The sequence below is a fragment of the Alligator mississippiensis genome, chromosome 1 (genome assembly GCF_030867095.1).
Source record: "Alligator mississippiensis isolate rAllMis1 chromosome 1, rAllMis1, whole genome shotgun sequence".
In the NCBI taxonomy this organism is placed as follows: Eukaryota; Metazoa; Chordata; order Crocodylia; family Alligatoridae; genus Alligator; species Alligator mississippiensis.
Window position 1 is genome coordinate 251,707,581 of NC_081824.1, and position 19,527 is coordinate 251,727,107.

The following is a 19,527-nucleotide window of genomic DNA, read 5'->3' on the forward strand; positions in this document are numbered from 1 at the left end:
ACAGTGGAACAGGCTACCTAGAGTTTAAAAGTTCTTCCTAATATTCAACCTAAGTTGCCCTTATTGCAACTTAAAACCATTTTTTTCTTGTCCTGTTTTTTGCGCCCACAGAAAATAGCTTATCATCATTCTCTTCATAACCACTCAGCTGGTATTTGAAGATTGGTATCAAATCCTTTTTTCAGTCTTCTCTTCTGCAGACTATATAATCCCAGTTCTTCCAATCTTTACTTGTACCTCATGTTTCCTGGTCATCAGTTGAGTAGCTCATGGTGCTACTTACCATGGCTGCTTGCTTCTTCCCCCTCCCTGAGCTGCCTGAGGAGTTCTCACCTTGTACAGGGAGGTAAGTCTCCCACAAGCTGGCTGCCATTGCATCCCTGGAATGGGAAGCCTGGTGAAGCAGTGTGAAGTGAACAGAGCGCAGGAAATCTTTTCGTTCCAGTCAAATCTCAGGGCTTAAGCTGTGACGGTGTCGATATCTTTAAAAAAAAATGGAAAACAGAAGATTGATGGATGAAATTAAGCAGAGAGATGTGTAATTGGAAAACAGCTCAAGAAGGTTACCAGCAGCATATTGAAGGCATCCATCAAACATCCTGCTAATGTTGTTATGGTTGCAAAATACAAACAGGGACTGCAGCAAGCACGGGGAAAAGGTGGGGGTGGGAAGGGCACTGGGGAAGGAGGATGGCCAGAAAGGGGGAGAAAGCAAGGGGCATGATGAATGAGAGAGAAACTTGGGGACCATAACTGTGGAGTGCTCATAGAGTCCTGGTTTTCCACCCCCACTAGAGAGGACTAGAGGGCAATCCTAGGAGGACAATAATCAAGGTCAGAGAACCTCTGCAGGGGGGCAGATTACAACCAACACTATGGCTTCATGTGTCTTCCTCTTCCTCACACTACAATAACAATAATTGTATTGCAGTAACAACCCTGCTGGGACCTCTGTCAGGATCAGGGCTGGCTTGGGTTTGTTGCTGAGGAAAACACGTGGTCAGAGACAGTCCTTTCCAGTCCTTTCCAGGGCAACATGTGTTGGACAGGAGCTGGGGCTAGATAACTGTAATGGTGCTGCCTGATGTGTGCGTCTCATTTAAGAAAATACACTACCCATAAGTGTTGCATAGAGGAGGAGGTGAGTACCAGTGCCAGGAATACCATGCACCTGCTATCTCCCCCTAGGATTGATATGGCCACTGTTACCAAGCAGCTCAGCCTGTCATGTATTTATCATTGCAGCACTGCTGGGAGATAGGGCAATGCTGCTATCCCCATTGGATGGTTGTGACACTGAATTGCAGAGACTTAAGGTCCAGATCCTTGAAGGTCTTTGGGCTCCTTATTCCCATGGCTTTTGCCAGGTATCTGGCATTTTGACCTGGTGGAGCAGGAAAGGGGACAGAAAGTGCTGAATTCCAAGGAGTAATCTGAGGCTAAAACCTGACCGTCAAATGAGGAGGGATCAACTGTGCCGGGATGTGTCCTGGTACAACTGATCCATTTCACTGGGAGAAATATATCACCCATTGTCCTGCCCATTCAAAGCAGCACAATCTATCATTACCTCTTGTCACGGCCACAAATTTGGGGCATTTGTGGAATGACAAGGGGCATGAACATCTGTTTGCTTGGTCTTTGTGCCACTATAAAAATTGTATGATGGCAAAAGTATGAGGAGAGGCAATGTCTGTTTTTACCTCATGAGCAGTGCCAGCCCTCCACTTCTCAGGAAGTGTGGCCAGAATGTTTCGCCTGGGAAAACTTCCTTCTTCATGGCTAATGAACATTTTCTTCCCTCAGGCCTCGCAGGGGTGGGGAGCACTCTCATCAAAAGGGAAAGGGGACCTAATCAGCAGGGGACAGTAGAGGACAAACCAGCAGGGGACAAACCAGCAGGGGACAGCAGAGAAGCAAAAACCCTGAGGAGCTGGCATGTCAGCCAAAGAGAAAGGGTGTGATGTCAGGCAAACACTGGTATCAAACCCAATTAAAAAGTAAAGCACCTGCTTTGAGCAGTAGTGCTAACTCCTCAGCTGGCAATGGGCAGCACTGTCATTGTACCCCTCAGTGTGCCCCAGAACAAGTTAGCCCTGCACCCACCCTGAGTGCCAGCCCCTTCCCCTGCCTAATCTGCTGCTCTAGCCTTTGCTTCCAGGCCAATCCAGTGCTCTGCTTCTTGCTTCCTACCTTGTGTTTCCTCTGCAATCCACTGTTCCCCATTCTGCTCCCTGCCCTTTCTGCCACTGTGCTGCCTGCCCCTGTCTGATCTGCCATGTGCCATATACAGAGACTGCCCATGCCATAGGTGCCCATGCCATAGGTTGCACACGTGTGGCAGGTTGGCCACCCTTGCCCTAAAAGAATTAAATCCCCGTGGTTATTCATTGCTTTTTCTGCTATACCAATACAGGTAGCTGCTGCATTCACAAAGACCAAAGAGGTTGAAAGTGATTCAAAAGAGGAGAAAGGGATGTCTTTAAAGTTATAACCTTAATCTGGCATCTGGATTCCAGCCTTACATCTGCAATAGAGTTTTTAAGCACTGAAGAGTGAGCCATGGTGCATCCACCAGTTCAGAAATAGCCACAGCTTTGAGATACTTGGCTGACTGGATTTCAGAAACCTTGGCCCTAATTTTCAGTAGAACCAATCCCTCATGACTTACATTAAAACCAACAGGAGTGGTAGGAACGCAGCCACTGCTAAAAATGAAGCCGACAATGTCTCTAGTTGGGCTTCTACTTTGGATTTCAAAAAACATTACTATCTGCACCTGAAAAGTTTGACCTTAATTCCTCTTGAGTCTCAGTGCCCCTCACTTTGTAGGGAAGTTGTGAAGATGGTTTAATCAGTTGTGAAGATGCTCTCTGATACCTTAAAGATGAGCACTGCAGAAATGCCCATATGGAAATTAATAAACCTATATTTAGTTCAGGGTTTGGGTTATATGCAGTAAGTAACATTGGGGATATTTTGGGATGAAGAAAATGTATAGAGTAGCCAACCAGTCAGCAAGCACCATCTCTACTGTGCACTCAGGCAGTGATCAATTGGAAAAAATAGCATGTGATCATGAAAGGAATGGCTGTATCATAACGTAGTCACAGAAGGAGGCCAAAATGAAGTTGTATGAGGAAAAAGAATACTGGTCCTCTTTAGGACTACTGTTGTTTTCATCCTTAGTTTGACTGTTTGCACATGCGGTTACTGAAATTTTGCATGCAATTATGGTAATCCTAAAAACAATGCTTCCAGGTTACTTGAAAATTTGACTTTGGATGGGTCATGGTTAGGTTCAGGTTTCAACAGCTTTTCATGAGCTGACATTTCAGACTGCCTGCAGATTCAGGAAGACAAACAGCTCTGTATTAGGAATACCTGGTTTCCACATAGGAGGTTTCTTCCTAGCCATAAGGACTAAACACTTGTGTTTATAACCCAAACAAGAGCTGGCAGCCTACAACGTAGGAAAGGCTTGTGGCAGCCAGTTCACTACCTCCATAGCTCAGTCTTGCTCATGGGCTTAAAATTAAACCCGTGCTTCAATGAGTTGCTGAATCAGAGCCAAAATTGCTCAGCACTTCCTGGGATCAAAGTCAAAGGCCAAAAGCAGCTGTTAGTTTCTCCCAGGTTGAAGCCTTTTATGCTGGGATCCTACAGATGGACAAGCCCGGTGTCCCACTTAAAGTATTTGTGAAGTATCTGAATTAACACTTTTCCCCCAGGACAATCCTAATTAGAGTTAATTGCTAATAAACACTTATCCCTCCCCTATCTGGATGTGAGTCAAAGCCCAGGAAAGTTATGATCCGAATAAACGTTGTGTCTGTTTTTAGTCTAAGTGAGCTGGATACAATCTGTTCACTTGGTGGCCAATGACCCTGGCATAGCCTTCCTAGTGTTTATTACTGCTCCACCCACACACACACATACTGTGCAGACCCCTGGACACCTTACTCTGTGCTCTGTTCTGAAAGGTAGAGAGATGCCTGGGCAGTGGAAGCTCTGTGCAGCATGCTGAGGAGACGCAACCTTCTCACCACACTCCTGATTGCCCTGCCATGGGCTCTTCTCCTCACCTTGTGGCATCAGTACCCAACCACCCGCTACCTCAGCCTGCTGAGAAGTAAGTGCAAGCATTTTGCCCTTTACAATGTGACAGCTTGATCATAACAGTGCTATGGCAAGGGAGGTCATGGACTGCATGTTGGGGGTTGTTCTTGTGAGCCCTTGGTGGGAAAGAGCTTCATGGAAATAGTTAGATCAGCAGTTCCCTATCTATGGTACGGGTACCACCAGTGGTATGCAGACATCCTGTCAGAGGAATACATTAACAGATTTATTACAATTATTTTATATGACAAAAATGTGCTGGTGGTACTCAAGGTTGTATCGTTTTAAATTGGTGGTGCGCAATCTGTCAGAGTTTGGGAACCACTGGGTTAGACAAAGAGAAACTTGCCCAGAGAACCCTGCAGGGTCTGGCTCCAGCAGTCACCCCGGTAGTTTTCATGGGCTCTTCTGCCTGGATAGAGCCTCAGAGGGCTTTTCTTTACCAGTTCGAGCAAGTTGGGAGGTAAGCCGGGGGGATGAGACTAAACACACTTCTATCTGAGCCAAACAATCCAGAGCTATAAGCTCACTCATGAGGTTGCACTGGACTTGTTCCCAGCCCCTGCTTTTGAGCCCTTGGTCTCTGGCAGGCCTGAGGACAGGCATTGGGGACAAGTCTGAACCAGCCTCATGGACAAACTTCCTGTTCTAGGGTATATCAGCAGACTCAGGTGAGTGAAACATGGACTCAGTCCTGGCCTCCCTAAGACCCACTGCTTGATGAGGTATAGACAACCCCAGAGAGCAGCCCTGTTTAGCATACATTGTAATTACAGCTGAACCTTCCCAAAGAGACTTCTGCTGATGCCAAATTGACAGATCTTGCATTCACATAATTTTTTCCCCTAAACTCTCCGACTGTGTCACTACTGCTGAATCAATGAAAGTGCTGGTGTTTTAACACTGTTTTATGCAGGCCTGCTCTGAGCAGGGATAGAGGGCAGAATATTTACAAAACTGGAAGCCACTTTGAACTCCTGTCAATGCTATTACTTCTCTGCTGTGACCAGAGTTAATACCCAAGCCCAGCTGAGCAACTGCAGTGCTTTGAGGATAATGGACTTGTTGTGACCATGCCTGGTCATTCTGGATTAAAGGTTAGGTCAGGTGAAATACAAAAAACAGAAGAGCGGGGCATAGCTAAGCAAGAGCAAGAGAGCTGCTTTGGGGTGATGGAAGTAGGCAGGGTGCTGACTTAGCTGGGGTTTCTGCAAATGGCATTGCCTGTGTACTGTTTGCAGCTGTTTTTGTCATCTCTGCTCAAGGTAAAGAGCAGCTAGGTAGGTTTTGCAAATGCTGATTAATTAACGGGGAATCGCCAGAGTCTATGCCTCAGAGTCCTCCTCCAGGAGGTGAACCTTCTAAAAGTCCTGTACTCAGCAAAGAGGCAACAGCAGGAGCAGCAGCGAGCATAGCACTGGAGCTTCACTTGTCTGCACTTCATACAACTTTTCTACCCAGTCCACAAGGCTGATTCTGTCACACCTGCAAAGCATCAGCCTGTCACAGGACTTGCATAACACAGCCAGGTTTTTCAAATGCCACATTTTTCATCAATAAGTAACCTTGTTCCTGAAATTGGAAACTTTTTCATGACTGCTTTTTAAGTTCCCTTTCCTGCCCGCCCCAACAAACCTGGAAAATGAAAAACAAGAAAAAAGAATTGTTTTTCAGTTCAACAGTTTTCTTTATTCCCCACATTTGTCCCCATTTTTTTTCCTTTCTCGCTGTCCCTTTTCAGTGGTAAATTCTTGGGGGGGGGGGGGAGGAAAGAAAGGAGTAAAAATGAAAAAAAGATCATTAACATTTTCAAACGAACAGAAAACAATTCCATTTCATAACCTGCTGAAGGAAAATGACTGTGACATTTTTCAACCCCCTCCTCCTCCCCACAAAAAAATCTTTGTCTTTTTTTTTTTTTTTAACATTTCAAGTGATTTGCTGGATTTAACCCTGCCTGAACTCTTCCAGAGTTTCCATTTTCTGAAGGCTCTAATTAATTTTTAAATCAGGATGGGAAAATAAAAAAGCAATTACAAAACAGAGGGGGGCACGCATTCATCACATTAAAGCTTATATTCATGGAGTCTCAGTGAGAGAGAGCAGATGTGGTGTTTTCAGGTAACCACAAACTGTGGTTGCCGTAGTTTCAGCGGCTGGCAGGCGAAGTGTGGGTGAGACTCTCAGAAGAAGCAGTCTGCAGCGTGATCCAGTTTTAGACGCTCTGCTTTCTAACACGTTCCCAGAAAACCTAGACGTGCTCAGGACCTAGCTCCAAACAAAATGATTTCACCTTTAGGATGTAAGTTGCGCTCTTCTTGAATACTGTTGTGGCACATCTAACACCGCCTCCTGTTTGTTAAATCTATATGCTGCCTATAAGGACAGCACTGTTTGGTGGCTGCATCAGGTCACAAGTAAAGAGCTCTTGGCTTCCTCTTTCCCCATTATAGATTCATAGATGCTAGAGTTGGAAGGGACCTCAACAGATCATTGAGTCTGACCCCCTTCCTGGGCAGGAAAGAGTGCTGGGCTCAGATGACCCCAGCCAGATGCCTATCCAGCCTTCTCTTAAAGACCCCCATGGCATTAGGAAACATCCCACATTTGGTAGTCACAGCAAAACCTCTCAAGAACCAAGCAGTGACATTGGTCTGTGAGAGATTCACTTTCCTATGCTGTCATCTGTAAGGAACCACGGCTCCTTCTTTAGATAGATCACAGACTGACAGATTGGTATCAACTGCCCCCTCATGTGCTTTGCTCTTTGACTCTCACCTTCCTCTTCCTCCCTTTTTGCCTCAGAAGAGACAGACGAAAATGTCACAGCTAAAGCTACCTTCAACAGCACATCCCCACTGAGAGAGGAGGGGCTCCCATCCTGCATCCGGCAGCCGCCCACAGGGGCAGCTCCTCGAATCATCCAAAATTATGTGTACTTGAGGCCTCCGCCATGGTCAGACACGCTGCCCACCATCTTTGTAATCACACCCACCTATACGCGGCCGGTGCAGAAGGCCGAGCTGACCCGGCTCGCCAACACCTTCCTACATGTGCAGAACCTGCACTGGGTGGTGGTAGAGGACTCACCCCGAAGGACCAACTTGGTGTCCAACCTGCTGGAAAAGGCAGGGCTCAACTTTACACACTTGAACGTGGAGACCCCCAAGAGTCTGAAGGTGGGTCTGTCCTGGATGCCCTCCCACACCCCAAGGGGGACGCTGCAGAGGAACTTGGGGCTGCACTGGCTGAGGGATAGCTTCAGCCACACGCCGCCACCAGAAGGAGTCGTGTACTTTGCCGACGATGACAACACCTACAGCCTGGAGCTCTTTGAGGAGGTAGGACATCATGAAAGAGCAAAGCAAAGTGTAACTATCCACCTCTACAGGGCCAGATCTTTCCTTTGCTGTGTGGCTACAAAGGGCCCTGGGGCTCTGCAACCCACACAGGCCTTCTGCACTAAGTGTGAGGAAGAGCTGGCAGCCGTGCTCAAAGGGTCCATACCCTGGAGCTGTGCCTGGTGGGGTTCCCTCTACCTCACCAGGCTGGGTGAGCTGGGTGCCAGGGTAGGAGAAGCTAGAAAACCAACAGCTTTGCAAATCCACCAGTCTTTGTTCCCAGCAGAGATGGAGTCAGGTGTTCAGAGCAGAGGCATGTCTGAAGGAGCAAAAGGAATGGGAGGAAATATAGAGCCTTGGGGCTAAAAATCATTACATGGTCACCTTCTTTTGGCTAGTGGAGCAAGGGTATTTTGGTGGACAAACAGCTCTGCCTGCTTAGGATGGCAGCTAAGGAGAACAGTCCTATATGTCCCTGAGCCAGAGGGAGTGCTAAGGTCATGGCTAAGGGGAGATGCACTTAGCTGAAAGAAGCGACTGAAGGTGAATGGGAGAAGAGCAGGGAGTGACACAACAGAGGGATGGCAAGAAAGTTACTTTGATCACAGCTGTGAGGAAATAGAGCTGAAAGTGGGGAACAGTAGTGCATAAGCATCAGAGGAGGGACTGGGCACGTGTGGAGGAGGCAGGCATGCAAAGGCAATCCCATCAGCAGGTAGGAAGGCTGGTGGCCAGGTCGGGTTAGAGGATGGAGTTAGCTGTTGGGCTGAGATGGAGAGGAAAGGATGGGAAGGTGTCAGGAGAGTGGACAAGATCAGGCAGAAGGAAACAGTAGAAAAGGAAAGGCTGCAAGGGGTGACTATGAGGCAAGCCTGGTAGAGTGATTCTGTGGTGAGGGATCAAAGGGTGAGAAAGCAGGAGCCTGGCATGCAAAGGGAGTGGGGTCTTCACTGAACCTTCACACTGTTTTTTTCTGGCCCACAGATGCGCTACACACGGCGGGTGTCTGTCTGGCCTGTAGCCTTTGTGGGAGGCCTGCGGTACGAGTCCCCCAAAGTGAGCCCCTCAGGGAAGGTGGTGGGCTGGAAGACAGTTTTTGACCCTAACCGACCCTTTGCGATCGACATGGCAGGCTTTGCTGTTAGCATCAGACTGATCCTGGAGAAGCCCCAGGCCAGTTTCAAGCTAGAGGGAGTCAAGGGAGGCTACCAGGAAACCAGCTTGCTGAAGGACCTGGTGACGATGGATGGATTGGAGCCCAAAGCTGCCAACTGCACAAAGGTTGGCATAATGAGGGACTTTGCCTTGCTGGGATCTATCCATCACCCAACCTCTGAACACTCCCCACCCTGGCATTCCAGTACCCTGTTCCCCCCTCTCTCTTTCCCTTCCAGCCTGCATCCCACCTGTGCTTGCACCAAGGCATGTCAGCACAGAACAGCGTGGTAGAGAAATGAGTTAACAAAAGTGCTTTGCAGCTGAGCAGCTCTTGGAGCCCTACAGAGCTGTGCTGCTGTGCAGTATAATTAGATTGTTAGAGATGGGCCCCCACTGTGGGATTCAGATCCCAATTCCACCAAGGCAGAGGAAGGTTCAGTGAGGTTTTTGTTCAGGCTCATCTCTCCTAATTGGTATTGTTTATTACATTTACTTCAATATTCATTTGCTGGTTTTGTGAGTGCCTATAAAAAAATCCCATCCAGCCCCGACTCACATCACTTTCTCCCAGACACCTAATGCATTTCAGAGCATTGGCTGTTCAGGAATGAGCATGCTGGTGGGGTTGGTTTCTCCATTAATTCCAAATGGCCTGTGAACTCTCTCTGCATTTCCCTGTAGGTTTTGGTCTGGCACACACGGACTGAGAGGCCAACACTGGTTAATGAAGGCAAGCGTGGTTTTACGGACCCACGGGTAGAGGTATAAAGTGGCATTATGGCCCTAGGATGTGAGTATCCCTGTATCCATAGCACTAATATATACAGTAATATCTCTGCAAGCATGTATATTCAAGCCCAATCCACAGATACACAGCCCCAAACTGGGGTCTTGAGAGCTGCTCTGTCTACAGTCCATGCGCAGGGTGGGGAGATGTGGGCAATAGCTCATTGACCTCAATAGCTTGCTTTTCTGATAAATCTAGTTCCAAGGCTTGTCTGGAAGGAAAAAGAAACCAGACAAAAATGGAATTAAAAGCATAGCTTGAAACCCATCCTGATATGCACGGACAAATGGCAAGAATGCAGGGAAAAAATCACACATGTCTTGCAATATGCACAGACATTCATGCCAGTGGTGACCAGGACGCTGCCCTGGCTTTGCCTGCATGTCTGTGCTGCTCACAGCAGGACAAGTCAGAGTGCCAGATGCTAAAAGGAGAGATTGGGGGAGGCACACCTTAAGGAACACAGATTCTTTTAACATTATATGCAGCCAAATTGTATGCCTGCTATAGCCTCCAAGGTGAGACTGTTCTTCTCTGAGAGTGGGATAAGTTCAGTGGGCTGAAAAAGCTGACTGCTTTGCCTGTACTCTGTACATCTGATACACATGAAATACCTCTGGAATTCAACCCATTAAGCCCGTTGTTGCTTCCCCCGACCGTTCCCATGAGTGGGCTTTTTTGTTTTCAATTTATTCAATGCTCTGTGCCAGTAACTTCCTGCCTCCTCCATTCTCTTCCTCTTCCCATTGGGACCAGCTCCATGTACACCCACTGTTCTCTGCTGTGAATGAAGTTCCCTGATGGCTTTTAGTGGCCAAATCTTCTTTGCCTTATTCATGCTAATATCTGCTTCCCTCCCTCCTCATCCCAGTTAGGCACCACTTGAGGTGACACTAGTGACTGCTTCAGGGTAAAGAAGGTGACAGTGACTGCTAACCCTTGTGTCAGCCAACCCAGCTCTGAACTGGTACTGATAAGGCCAGGGGCTGCCAAGAAACAAGCAGGATCCTGCTCTTCTCTCGCTCACTCTCTCTCTCTCTGACAAGCACTGAGTCATTCTCCATAGCAAATGCCATGCACGTGTGGTTTATTATCTCAGGGATGGTTTCCTTCAGATTATTTGTTATAAGGAACGAGAGTGCTTTGGTTTGTGACCCAGACCGAGCTGAGTGATTCATATTCCCCCCTTCCCTCCCCCTGCCTTCGCACCCCCTAGCAGCTTATCTACAGGAAAGATTTTGGCCTTCTCCTTTCTGTCACTTCCCTATCTCATAGTTTCATGCCAGATTCTTAGCTGATGCAAACAGGTGTTGCTTTGTTGATTACAGTTGCATTTGGCTCTTTTGCTGTGGTAGAGCTTGGCCTACCTTCTATTCAAGGGCACTGTGGTCCTTTAATCCAGGTTGCGGGTAGCATCCATTCCAATAGGATTTTCCAAAGCAGCAGTCCTCTGATGTAAAGAAAAAACCTCATTGTGTCACAGATAAATAGAGCCACAGGAGCCTATATCAATGACCCCTTGGGCAGCCAAGCCAGATTCCATTGCCACACTTAAAATTTTAACTCACCATCACCACTTGTGGCTGAGCTAAACCTCTTAGAGCCCCCAGTAGCCTGCTTGGCCACTGTCTTGAGATCAAGCCTGTTGATTTTTGGAAGTTATCGGGCCTCCTGCTTGCAGAGGGTGGCATGCAGCAGAAGACAAGACAAAATATTGTCATTTAAGGTGTTCTGTTCTGTGCTTATTGGGACTGGAAGGGGCCTCCTAGGCTGTATTTATGGACAGTCAGCTGTCCTATAGAGGCCATGAGATCTTCTGGTCTGGCCCTTCTCAAACAGAACAGCTACAAAGCATCCTATAAGAAACCTACAGCATGCTGCAAGCAAAGAACAGGGGAGACCAGAGTGCTAGCAATGCCTGCACCACTGCCAGGCCTGGGAACTTGCTAGGTAAAAATATCTACAGGATGAGGCATATTCCTCCCTCCCTAGCATAGGAATGTGTCTCTGTAACAGGCTAGGTCTGGCCTGCAGAGTCCAGTACTTTTCTGAAATTTCCTTCAATTCCTAAATACTTCAGAATCTAAATTCCTTAGATCCAAGTGACATGGCCTAGGCAGATATTTGCTTGCTGCAAGGCTCCATGTTTTATAAATACCTTGTCAAACTGCTTGTAAGACTTCCCAGCAGAGAGCACAGCACATGAGTGCATAGTTGGGATACCACAGGCACAGTGCAATGGGACTCCCCAACCATGTCAGCTGCAAAGATTATGCTCCAGCAGGTACAGCCCTAAATAGTAGCATCTTCTTCCTACTCGCATCCCTGCTTGCCTCCTACCACTCACAGGCCTCTATCTCACATACCTAGCGTGACTATCTGCAGTAAATGGAATGGGAACAGGGGAGAGGATCAGAAACATGCCTTTGTTTTCCATCTGATGTGGGACAAAAGTGCCTGGAGGATTTATAAAGAAAAAAAAATATCTCTTTTGGTATTTGCACTAGAACTCATGAGCTAGGATAGTCAGTGAATACCTGGAAGTCTGGTAGGAGTCAGGACCATGAGGAAGGTCCCCAACACTGTCCCCAAACCCTATGCTTGTGAAATGGCAAGAAAGACAGAATAGCCCCAGATGGAGCCAGAGAAGGATTTTCCCCAGGGTGGATATTGTAGAAAATGGATGTAAGGCTGCTCCCCAAGGCCCACCTGGCCAGCCCTGATCAAGCATGCATTGGGGCAGGACTGATTGCAGGAATATGTTAAGCAGTCAGGAAATTCCTGGGGGCATCTCTGTTATGAAAGGGCCCCAAATCAGCCCAGGTTCAGAAACACACAAAGGTGGCTTAAGGCCACTCCCCCGGCTGCAGATGTTGTACTGAACTTCTACGGAACACAGCAGCAAAGGCCGCATACTCCCTGCAATCATTTGACAGTGGAAGCAATTTTGGATCAGGCTCCTTAAAACTCTTTGGGTTTTTTGTTTGCTGCTGTTCATGCTTTGAGGTCTGCTGATGCAAAGTGGGGCATAAGAGACCAACAAAATTGTCATTAGAATCTGTTTACCAATACCCTTGAAAGAGCAGCCCTCCCTTATGGTTTTGCCTCCCTGTGAATTAAAAGACTGAGAAAACTCTCAAGCTGTATTTCCAAGACCCCCTAACAAGTCCATCAGCCAAAACAAGAATGACAAGATTTGATCTTCCTGCTATCCATTTAAAACTAAATGAAAGGCAAAAATAGCAAGGAAGAGGGGAATTTGGTTTATTTTACAATATCTTCCAGGTCTTCATCCTATTCCCTAAAGAAGCAGAAAAGAGGCAGAGCCTAATATTTTTCCTTTGCAGCTGCTGTGAGCATGAGAACAGCCTCTTGAGTTATCTGCACTTACATTTTAATATCCTTCCTCTCCCTCCTGGGCCCGTGTATTGATTAGAGTCAACACTTTACACGCTACGTAAATAACCGTCCTTAAACAAAGTGGTGAAGGATGGTTGTTTCTCCATCCTTGTTATAACATAGTTTCTTTTTGCTTGTGTGGACAGGAAAAAAAAACAATGCAGTCACATTAGAGAGCTGTTCTTCAATACTGGGGCATGCTCAGAGTCTGTCTACAGCTGAGTTACAACCTGGTTACAGTGCCATATGCCATTGCCCTTTGACCCAGCTACAGAACTGCTACACTTCGTAGTACAGGTGGCACCCAACAAAGCACCAACCATGTTCTTAAACCTTTGATGTGCCTGTTGCACAGGAAAGGAATACAGCTACTGTCCCTTCTGCACTACACGGAGGAACAGTGTTGTAATTGAGCCGAGGGATAGTTCTTTGGGAAAGAGCCTCTAGACAATATATCTGGTGCTGTGTCAATATATGTCTTCTTACACCTCATTTTGACTCCACTTCTTTTTTGGTTTTGCAGGGGCACTGGGGAGAGTTTACTTCATAGGTATTCCAGCAGCAGACTCTCACGTTGCCAGTTCTGCCCAGCTCTCTGTTACAACAATGGAGGAGGATGCTGCCCACCAGGTCATGACCATGTCTACCAGCTCCCCATTGTCCCAAAGCTAGTAAAAATCAGGGACAGAGCTGATGTGGTACCCTGTGGCCATGTGGAATTTCACCTTTGACTTAAGCACTAGCCACCAGTGCTTGGCTGAGAGATCCATCTACTGGAGTCTTATGTTTTTAACCAATGGCTGGAGGATGACTTTTTAAGGTACAATCTAAAATCCCTGCTGTGTCATCTCTGGCCTAAAGGAACATCACCCAGGCTTCTTTTGGAGACCAGGGCTCTCCATACCAGTGAGAAGCCTCTGAAATTGCCTGCTCTGAGGACATGAAACCTGAGCTTCCACAAAGCTGTCACAAGCTATGATAGTTCAGAGGAGGGAGATGTTGTGAAAACACAATGAGAAATCTGTCTGCTTTAAAAACTACTTTAGAACAAGCCCAACCTGAGGGGATCTTCCCCTGAGGGTGCAAGCCTTGAAGGACTGTCTCTGTCTGGCCCGCAGTTCAGGCTTTGAATTTGGGACAGAGGTGAGGTTACAGCATCTCATACTGCATTTGGAAGTTCTCAGAAGTACTTGGGCACTTCCTCTCTTGGTATTCAAGGTGCCCAGGTGCTAATTTGGGCATCTCGGCTGAGGACTATCTAACTTCAGGCTTCATGTTTGCAAACTTGGGCCACAGTGTCACATTCCAAGAGGTGGAGTTTGTTGGATAAACACCCTCTCCCATGCCAGGGAGAGGCAGTAGATCTGCTAGAAATTGTGTTTCCCATGTCATGTTTGTGCATGTTCTCCCAGACACTGAAAAGCAGGGACAGTGCCAGAATGGACTTTAAATTATTGCCAGAGCACTGGGATCCTTGTTGCACTAGCACCAGATGTTTGAGTTGATCAGCTGCTTTGGGTCTTAAATGCAGTATCACCCCTCAGGCTCCAGCTCAGAAATGTTGCCTCTGCACAGTGAAGTGGCAGTGAGTGAGCAGCATTCAGCAACAAAGAAACCAGAGTGTTTTATCACCTCACTATGAGAACATAAGAGGGACGAGGACCAACATAAAGAGACAAATGCTAAGTAACTGGGACCCTTAATGACAACTAAGCAGCTCTGAGCATGAAAGGAATCAAATACAATGGAGACTCTGAGTGAAACTGTGAGAGTGATTGGCTATGTAAGCAGAGATAAGGGACAGTGTCTAGTGTGGAGGAGTCCTCATTCCCCCAGCAGAGGAGAGGTAGCTGGGGCATTGGCCAGACATAGAGGAGCCTCAGAGAAAGAGGTGACCATTGAGACAGATGTGTGAGCAGTATTTAAAGCACAAGTGTCTGTACTGTGGGGAAGGGATTGTCTCTCATACTTCTAGAGGAAGACTCCTCCTGATCAAACCTCAAGAACCCTCTAATCGTACCTTGAAGACCATCGGTACTCACAGAGGAGGAAGGTTTTGGGACTAATGAGCCACCCTCTCCAAAAAGAACAACCCAAACCCTGAGCTGGCAGGAGACTTATTTATTTGTTGGCTTATTTATATTATGGTTCTGTTCTGCCCATTCTCTATTTTCTAGCCTGGATCATCTGACCTGTTTCTGAAGAATGAGAATTTTTCCCCTGCCATACTAAACTCTTTCAGCTCCTACAGAGGAATGGCAGATTTTGTGTTCCCTGCTGAAATGTCATATGTTTCATGCTCCCTGCAGGGGTTTTAACTAGTGTCTTAAACCAGCAAAATAATCAGAAGCACAGTAATGAGGGGAGTAAGTTTCAAGGAAAGAAAGTTATTGTATGTGGTAGGCATGGATGAAACTAAGGCTGTGCCAAGTTTCCCAGCCCCCAGCAGGTGCCTTGTGGGCTGAATGTATACAGGCAGCCACCCCCTCAGAAGACAGACCCCAAGGAATCTTGGGAAGCTTCCAAGAAAAGGACAGCCTATTTGAGGGGTAGACATGGGCTTTGTTCTCTTATGCATAGAAGTCAGTAGCAAAACTCCTCCTTCACTTCAATGGGAGTTGGATGAGGGCCAGGGTGTTAAGGAGTTGGGGCGGGGTGAAGAAAGAAGCAAGAAGAGTCATATCTGAGCAAAGGGCATGAAAAATAAAGAGATGGGTTGCAAACAGAGATTCCTGAGTTTGACTTCAGTCAGTGCTCATCCTCATTGCTGATGGGCCATCCCATTGGCCATCTCAGCTTGGAGAAGAAATGAATGGGTCACAGAGACTGAACTCCCCTCCTGTCCCTTGAAAGAGCTCTTCAGGGGCAGCAGCCTGGACTGCCAGGGGACAATGCTGTACCATTGCCCATGCTTCCCCTGTCTTATATGGAGAGGTCTTCAGTCTCTAAGATGGTCACTTACCTGGAATCTGTCCTTCCTTTCTCACCTGATGAGGGGCTGGGGTAGGTCTGCCATTCTGCTGGGCTCTGCTCACCAACCTGAATCATCCAATAAACTGTCTCCTAAATTCACATTGCTTTTAATAAATGGGCAAGAGAAGCAAAATGAAAGAACTAATTTAGCATCTTCCATGTTCACCTGATGGGAAGGCAGGACCTCTATCAACAACGGAAAGGAAGTGACAGTGTTCAGTAACTCCCTAGACTTCAGCTAAGGAAAACTTAAGTTCAAAGTTGGCTAAGTAAAACAATAGAGCCACTTCAAGTACCTAAGAGGTAGTATTTATTGGGCCCTCATCACCCCTTTTGTCAGTCAATATAGGTAATATCAGTTCCCTAGGTGAAACAAGCTATGCCATTGAAAGTATAATTGCTTCCACATTAGGGCTTTGTTGGCATAGCTGCTGACAAAAAATATACATTGGCAGGAAGATCACAGCCCTATCCCACAGGGCTCTGCTGGCAATGCTTTTAATAGAGATCAGGCCTAAGTGGTAGAGCCAGAAACTAAACCCAGATTCTCTTCATGACAGTCCAGGGTCCCCAGTCAATGTTGTTTCTACTTCTGCTAGACTGTGTGTCTACTAGGGAGCAACCATTTAGAACTATCCAGTGTAATGGATTGTTTCTTGGTAGACCAGACCCAGTTCAGCAGGGAGGGCTAGCTGTCATGTAGGAATTCAAGTAGGTTTGCAGAGCTATGGAGAAGCCAATGGCTTGAAGAGCAATAGGTACCTTAGGTTAGGATGGCTGTGCATTAGCAGAGTTTGCAAGTGAGGGGTCACAAGAGTGGAGCAGCAGTGGGAGCTACAGATCAGCTTGAAATTGCATAGTCAATGCTGGGAAGCTGCCTAAAGTGCCAGGAAAGGCATCTCACCACCTGGTTTTAACTAGCATCTTAGTGTCTGCCTTTCACATTCTCAAAGACTTATCAGATTCAGTAAACAATGAATATTATTAACCTTTCCTGTTCCAGAAAATAATATCATCAAGAAAGAGAATGTCAAGGAAGTCATTTTTAATGGTTATTTATTTATAATGAATGGTACTAGAGTATTATTAAACATGATGTGAAAGAACAGTGCAATGTGGATGTGTTGACTTATTTACAGTACAGGCAGTGACTGCCTTCCAAAAAAATACAGTAACTGCTACTATGGGAGAAGCTGCCCTCATTCTAAACTATGGGATTCCCAAGGGCAGGACTCCACTTGCATGTTTTCTCCTACGACAGCTATGAGGGAAGGGCAAGCAAAATTATTGTGCAATTTCAAACCTCTGGGATGTGGCAGACACATATATTGTCTAAATTCCATAGCTCATGTCAACTCAGTGCCAGCCTGTCCTTTGCATGACACAGTCCTTAAGGCTGGTAGCAACCCAAACTGAAATAGAAGCATAAAAAGTGCAGCTGAAAGGTTGCTCACCCTTAGGAAGCTATCACTGATGAGTGTCCTTAGGGTAAAAATGTAATGTCACTATGGAAATGGGTGAGTAGATAAATGGCAGGTGATGTATGGATGTGCAAGGAGAAGGCAGAATAAGGAAAGGATGCATAAAGCTGAAAACCTGGTCCTTCTCCCTCTGAAACCTTTCTTCCCTGAGTTCTCCTGAACACTGCATTTCACATATGTTTCACAGACTATTCTAGAACTGAGGCCCATGTTGGACTCCAAGGCAGTGTTATGTCTAAGCTGTGTGGTGTGCCTGGCAGCATGGCATGAGCCTGCCTACAAGGTCGTGCAGGCTATGCAGCTTAGAGGGAACCCTGCTCCAAGGGTGCCTATAGACATGCAGCAAGACTGCTCTGATGCGCTGTAATTACAGTGCATTGGAGCAGAGTTGAGTAATCAATTAATCAAAGCTGCTGGAGCATGGTAATTACCATGCTCCAGCAGACAAGCTTTAGTTAAAGCACCCCCACCACCATTTTTCAGCACGGGGACAATGATACATGTGACGCTTCAGGTGCTTTAATTAGAGCAGCTCTCAGAACTGCTCTAATTAAAGCACCCTGCTGCCATGCCCTCCCCCCCCCAGCGCTCCAGAAGCACATATATAAACGCCCCAAAGCACTAACAGCATTTCACCACTTACACAACTGCATGCAACACAGCACACTCTGGCACATCACTGAACCAAAGAGTAGGTGTAAAAGTGCCCCATGATACTAGATTTAATGTGCATTAATTAAAGCACATTAATGCACATGTAGATACACCCCATGCTATTTAGTTAATGTGCATTAAAATAGGCAAATGTGCATTAACTGTCACTTAAAAAACATTGGTTAATGCCCATCTTTAGTTAATGCCCTTTAAGACAGCATAATGCACATTTTCCTTGTACCCTCACAATGGAGGGCAATTTTACAAGTGCTCCAGGGGGGCAGTGCTTTAATTAGACCAGCTCCACAAGCCGCTCTAATTAAAGCATCACGGTGTCTCATGTGTCAGTATCCCCAAGCTTCCAAATGGTGGTGGGAGCACTTGAACTAAAGCTTGTTTGACAAGCTTCAGTTCAAGTACCCCCCGCCACCATTTTGAAGCACAAGGATACTGATACATGAGACAGGAGAGGCTGCTGGACCATGGTAATTGCCATGCTCCAGTAGACTTGATTAATTGAGTCTGCTCTGACATATTGTAATTACAACGCATTGGAGCAGCCTCTGTGCTCGTGTACAGGCACCCAGAGGTACTAGATTTAATGTGCATTAACTAAAGTATGTTAATGCATGTGTAGATGCACCCCTCATGACTCATGAGCCCTCCTTCATGAGTTACTGGTCCTACAATAACACGTTGCCCACTTTCACCATTCACTATCAGCAAGACAGGTTGGGCCAGTTCCCCCTGGAGAGAAGCTCTAGCATTCAGGGCTACCCAGTCCTGCTGAAGGGAAACCCTCCCTTTGATTGGCTGCCTGCTTCACTTCCCCACCACCTGAGGACAAGCAGACAAACAGAGCTGCTGTAGAAGGTAGGCAGAAGTCTTTCCTCCTCCCCACAGTCACCTGGAAGGGTGTTTGGGGAGAGGAGAATGAATAGGCCATTTAATTCTGATCATCTACAGGGCAGGGAGCAGAAAGAGCTCAGCAGCTCAGGGTGAATCTCCTCCCTGTCCTCTGTCTGTCCCCTCTCTTTTCTCCCCATCCCTGCAGTACCAGCTCTTGGGGAGAACAGCTGCTCCCCAAGCCTGGGGTGTTATGCAGTTGTGCAGGAGAAGCAGAGTGCACTTAGGAGAATGGTCAGATGTGGGGATGTGAGCCAGAAGTAATGGAGGGCTAGATAGAATGCAAGAATGAATGCATGGGCTAGGGAGTGAGCAGAAGGGGGCTGTCATGCTTACACTGAAGTTCAAAAATCAGAAGGCTAAAACATGATACAATCTTTAAAAAAAGAAATCCCATGATGTTGGGGTCAGACTCACAGATTTTGAGCTTTGGGGAGCTGGCAGTACTTTAGTAACAATCATTCTGTAACTTCATTCTCCTACTGGCTTCCAAAGTGCTTTCCAAGCTGTCTTAGCTACAAGAAAATGTTTGAATGCACTGTTCTCCATGCAGCATTATTCACAAGTGGGGCTGTGCACAGTGAGCAAAGTCTTCCTGCCAACCCCTCCTGCTGGGGACTGGAGGCTGGGAGATCTCTCAGCAGGCAGCCAGGCTGTTTCCTCCTCCTCTTCCCTTTCCAGTTGCTCCCTCCACTGCCTCCTTTGCTCC

General features: G+C 46.8%; 1 protein-coding gene across 3 annotated transcripts in view; it reads left to right on the forward strand.

Moving 5' to 3' along the window:
• The window catches only part of LOC102570391 (galactosylgalactosylxylosylprotein 3-beta-glucuronosyltransferase 1), a 36,816-nt gene extending 19,930 nt beyond the window's left edge, over positions 1–16,886 (forward strand). For 2 of the 3 annotated variants that reach the window (XM_019476534.2, XM_014603912.3), the window contains 5 exons: positions 3,984–4,132; positions 6,925–7,460; positions 8,445–8,741; positions 9,300–9,408; positions 13,328–16,886. In XM_019476534.2, the coding sequence (XP_019332079.1) occupies positions 4,021–4,132; positions 6,925–7,460; positions 8,445–8,741; positions 9,300–9,386 (1,032 nt within the window). In that variant the 5' untranslated portion in view covers positions 3,984–4,020 and the 3' untranslated portion in view covers positions 9,387–9,408; positions 13,328–16,886. The remainder of the gene's footprint in view (positions 1–3,983; positions 4,133–6,924; positions 7,461–8,444; positions 8,742–9,299; positions 9,409–13,327) is intronic. The other variant, XM_019476535.2, reaches the window with a different exon arrangement.
• Positions 16,887–19,527: the final 2,641 nt, after the last annotated feature.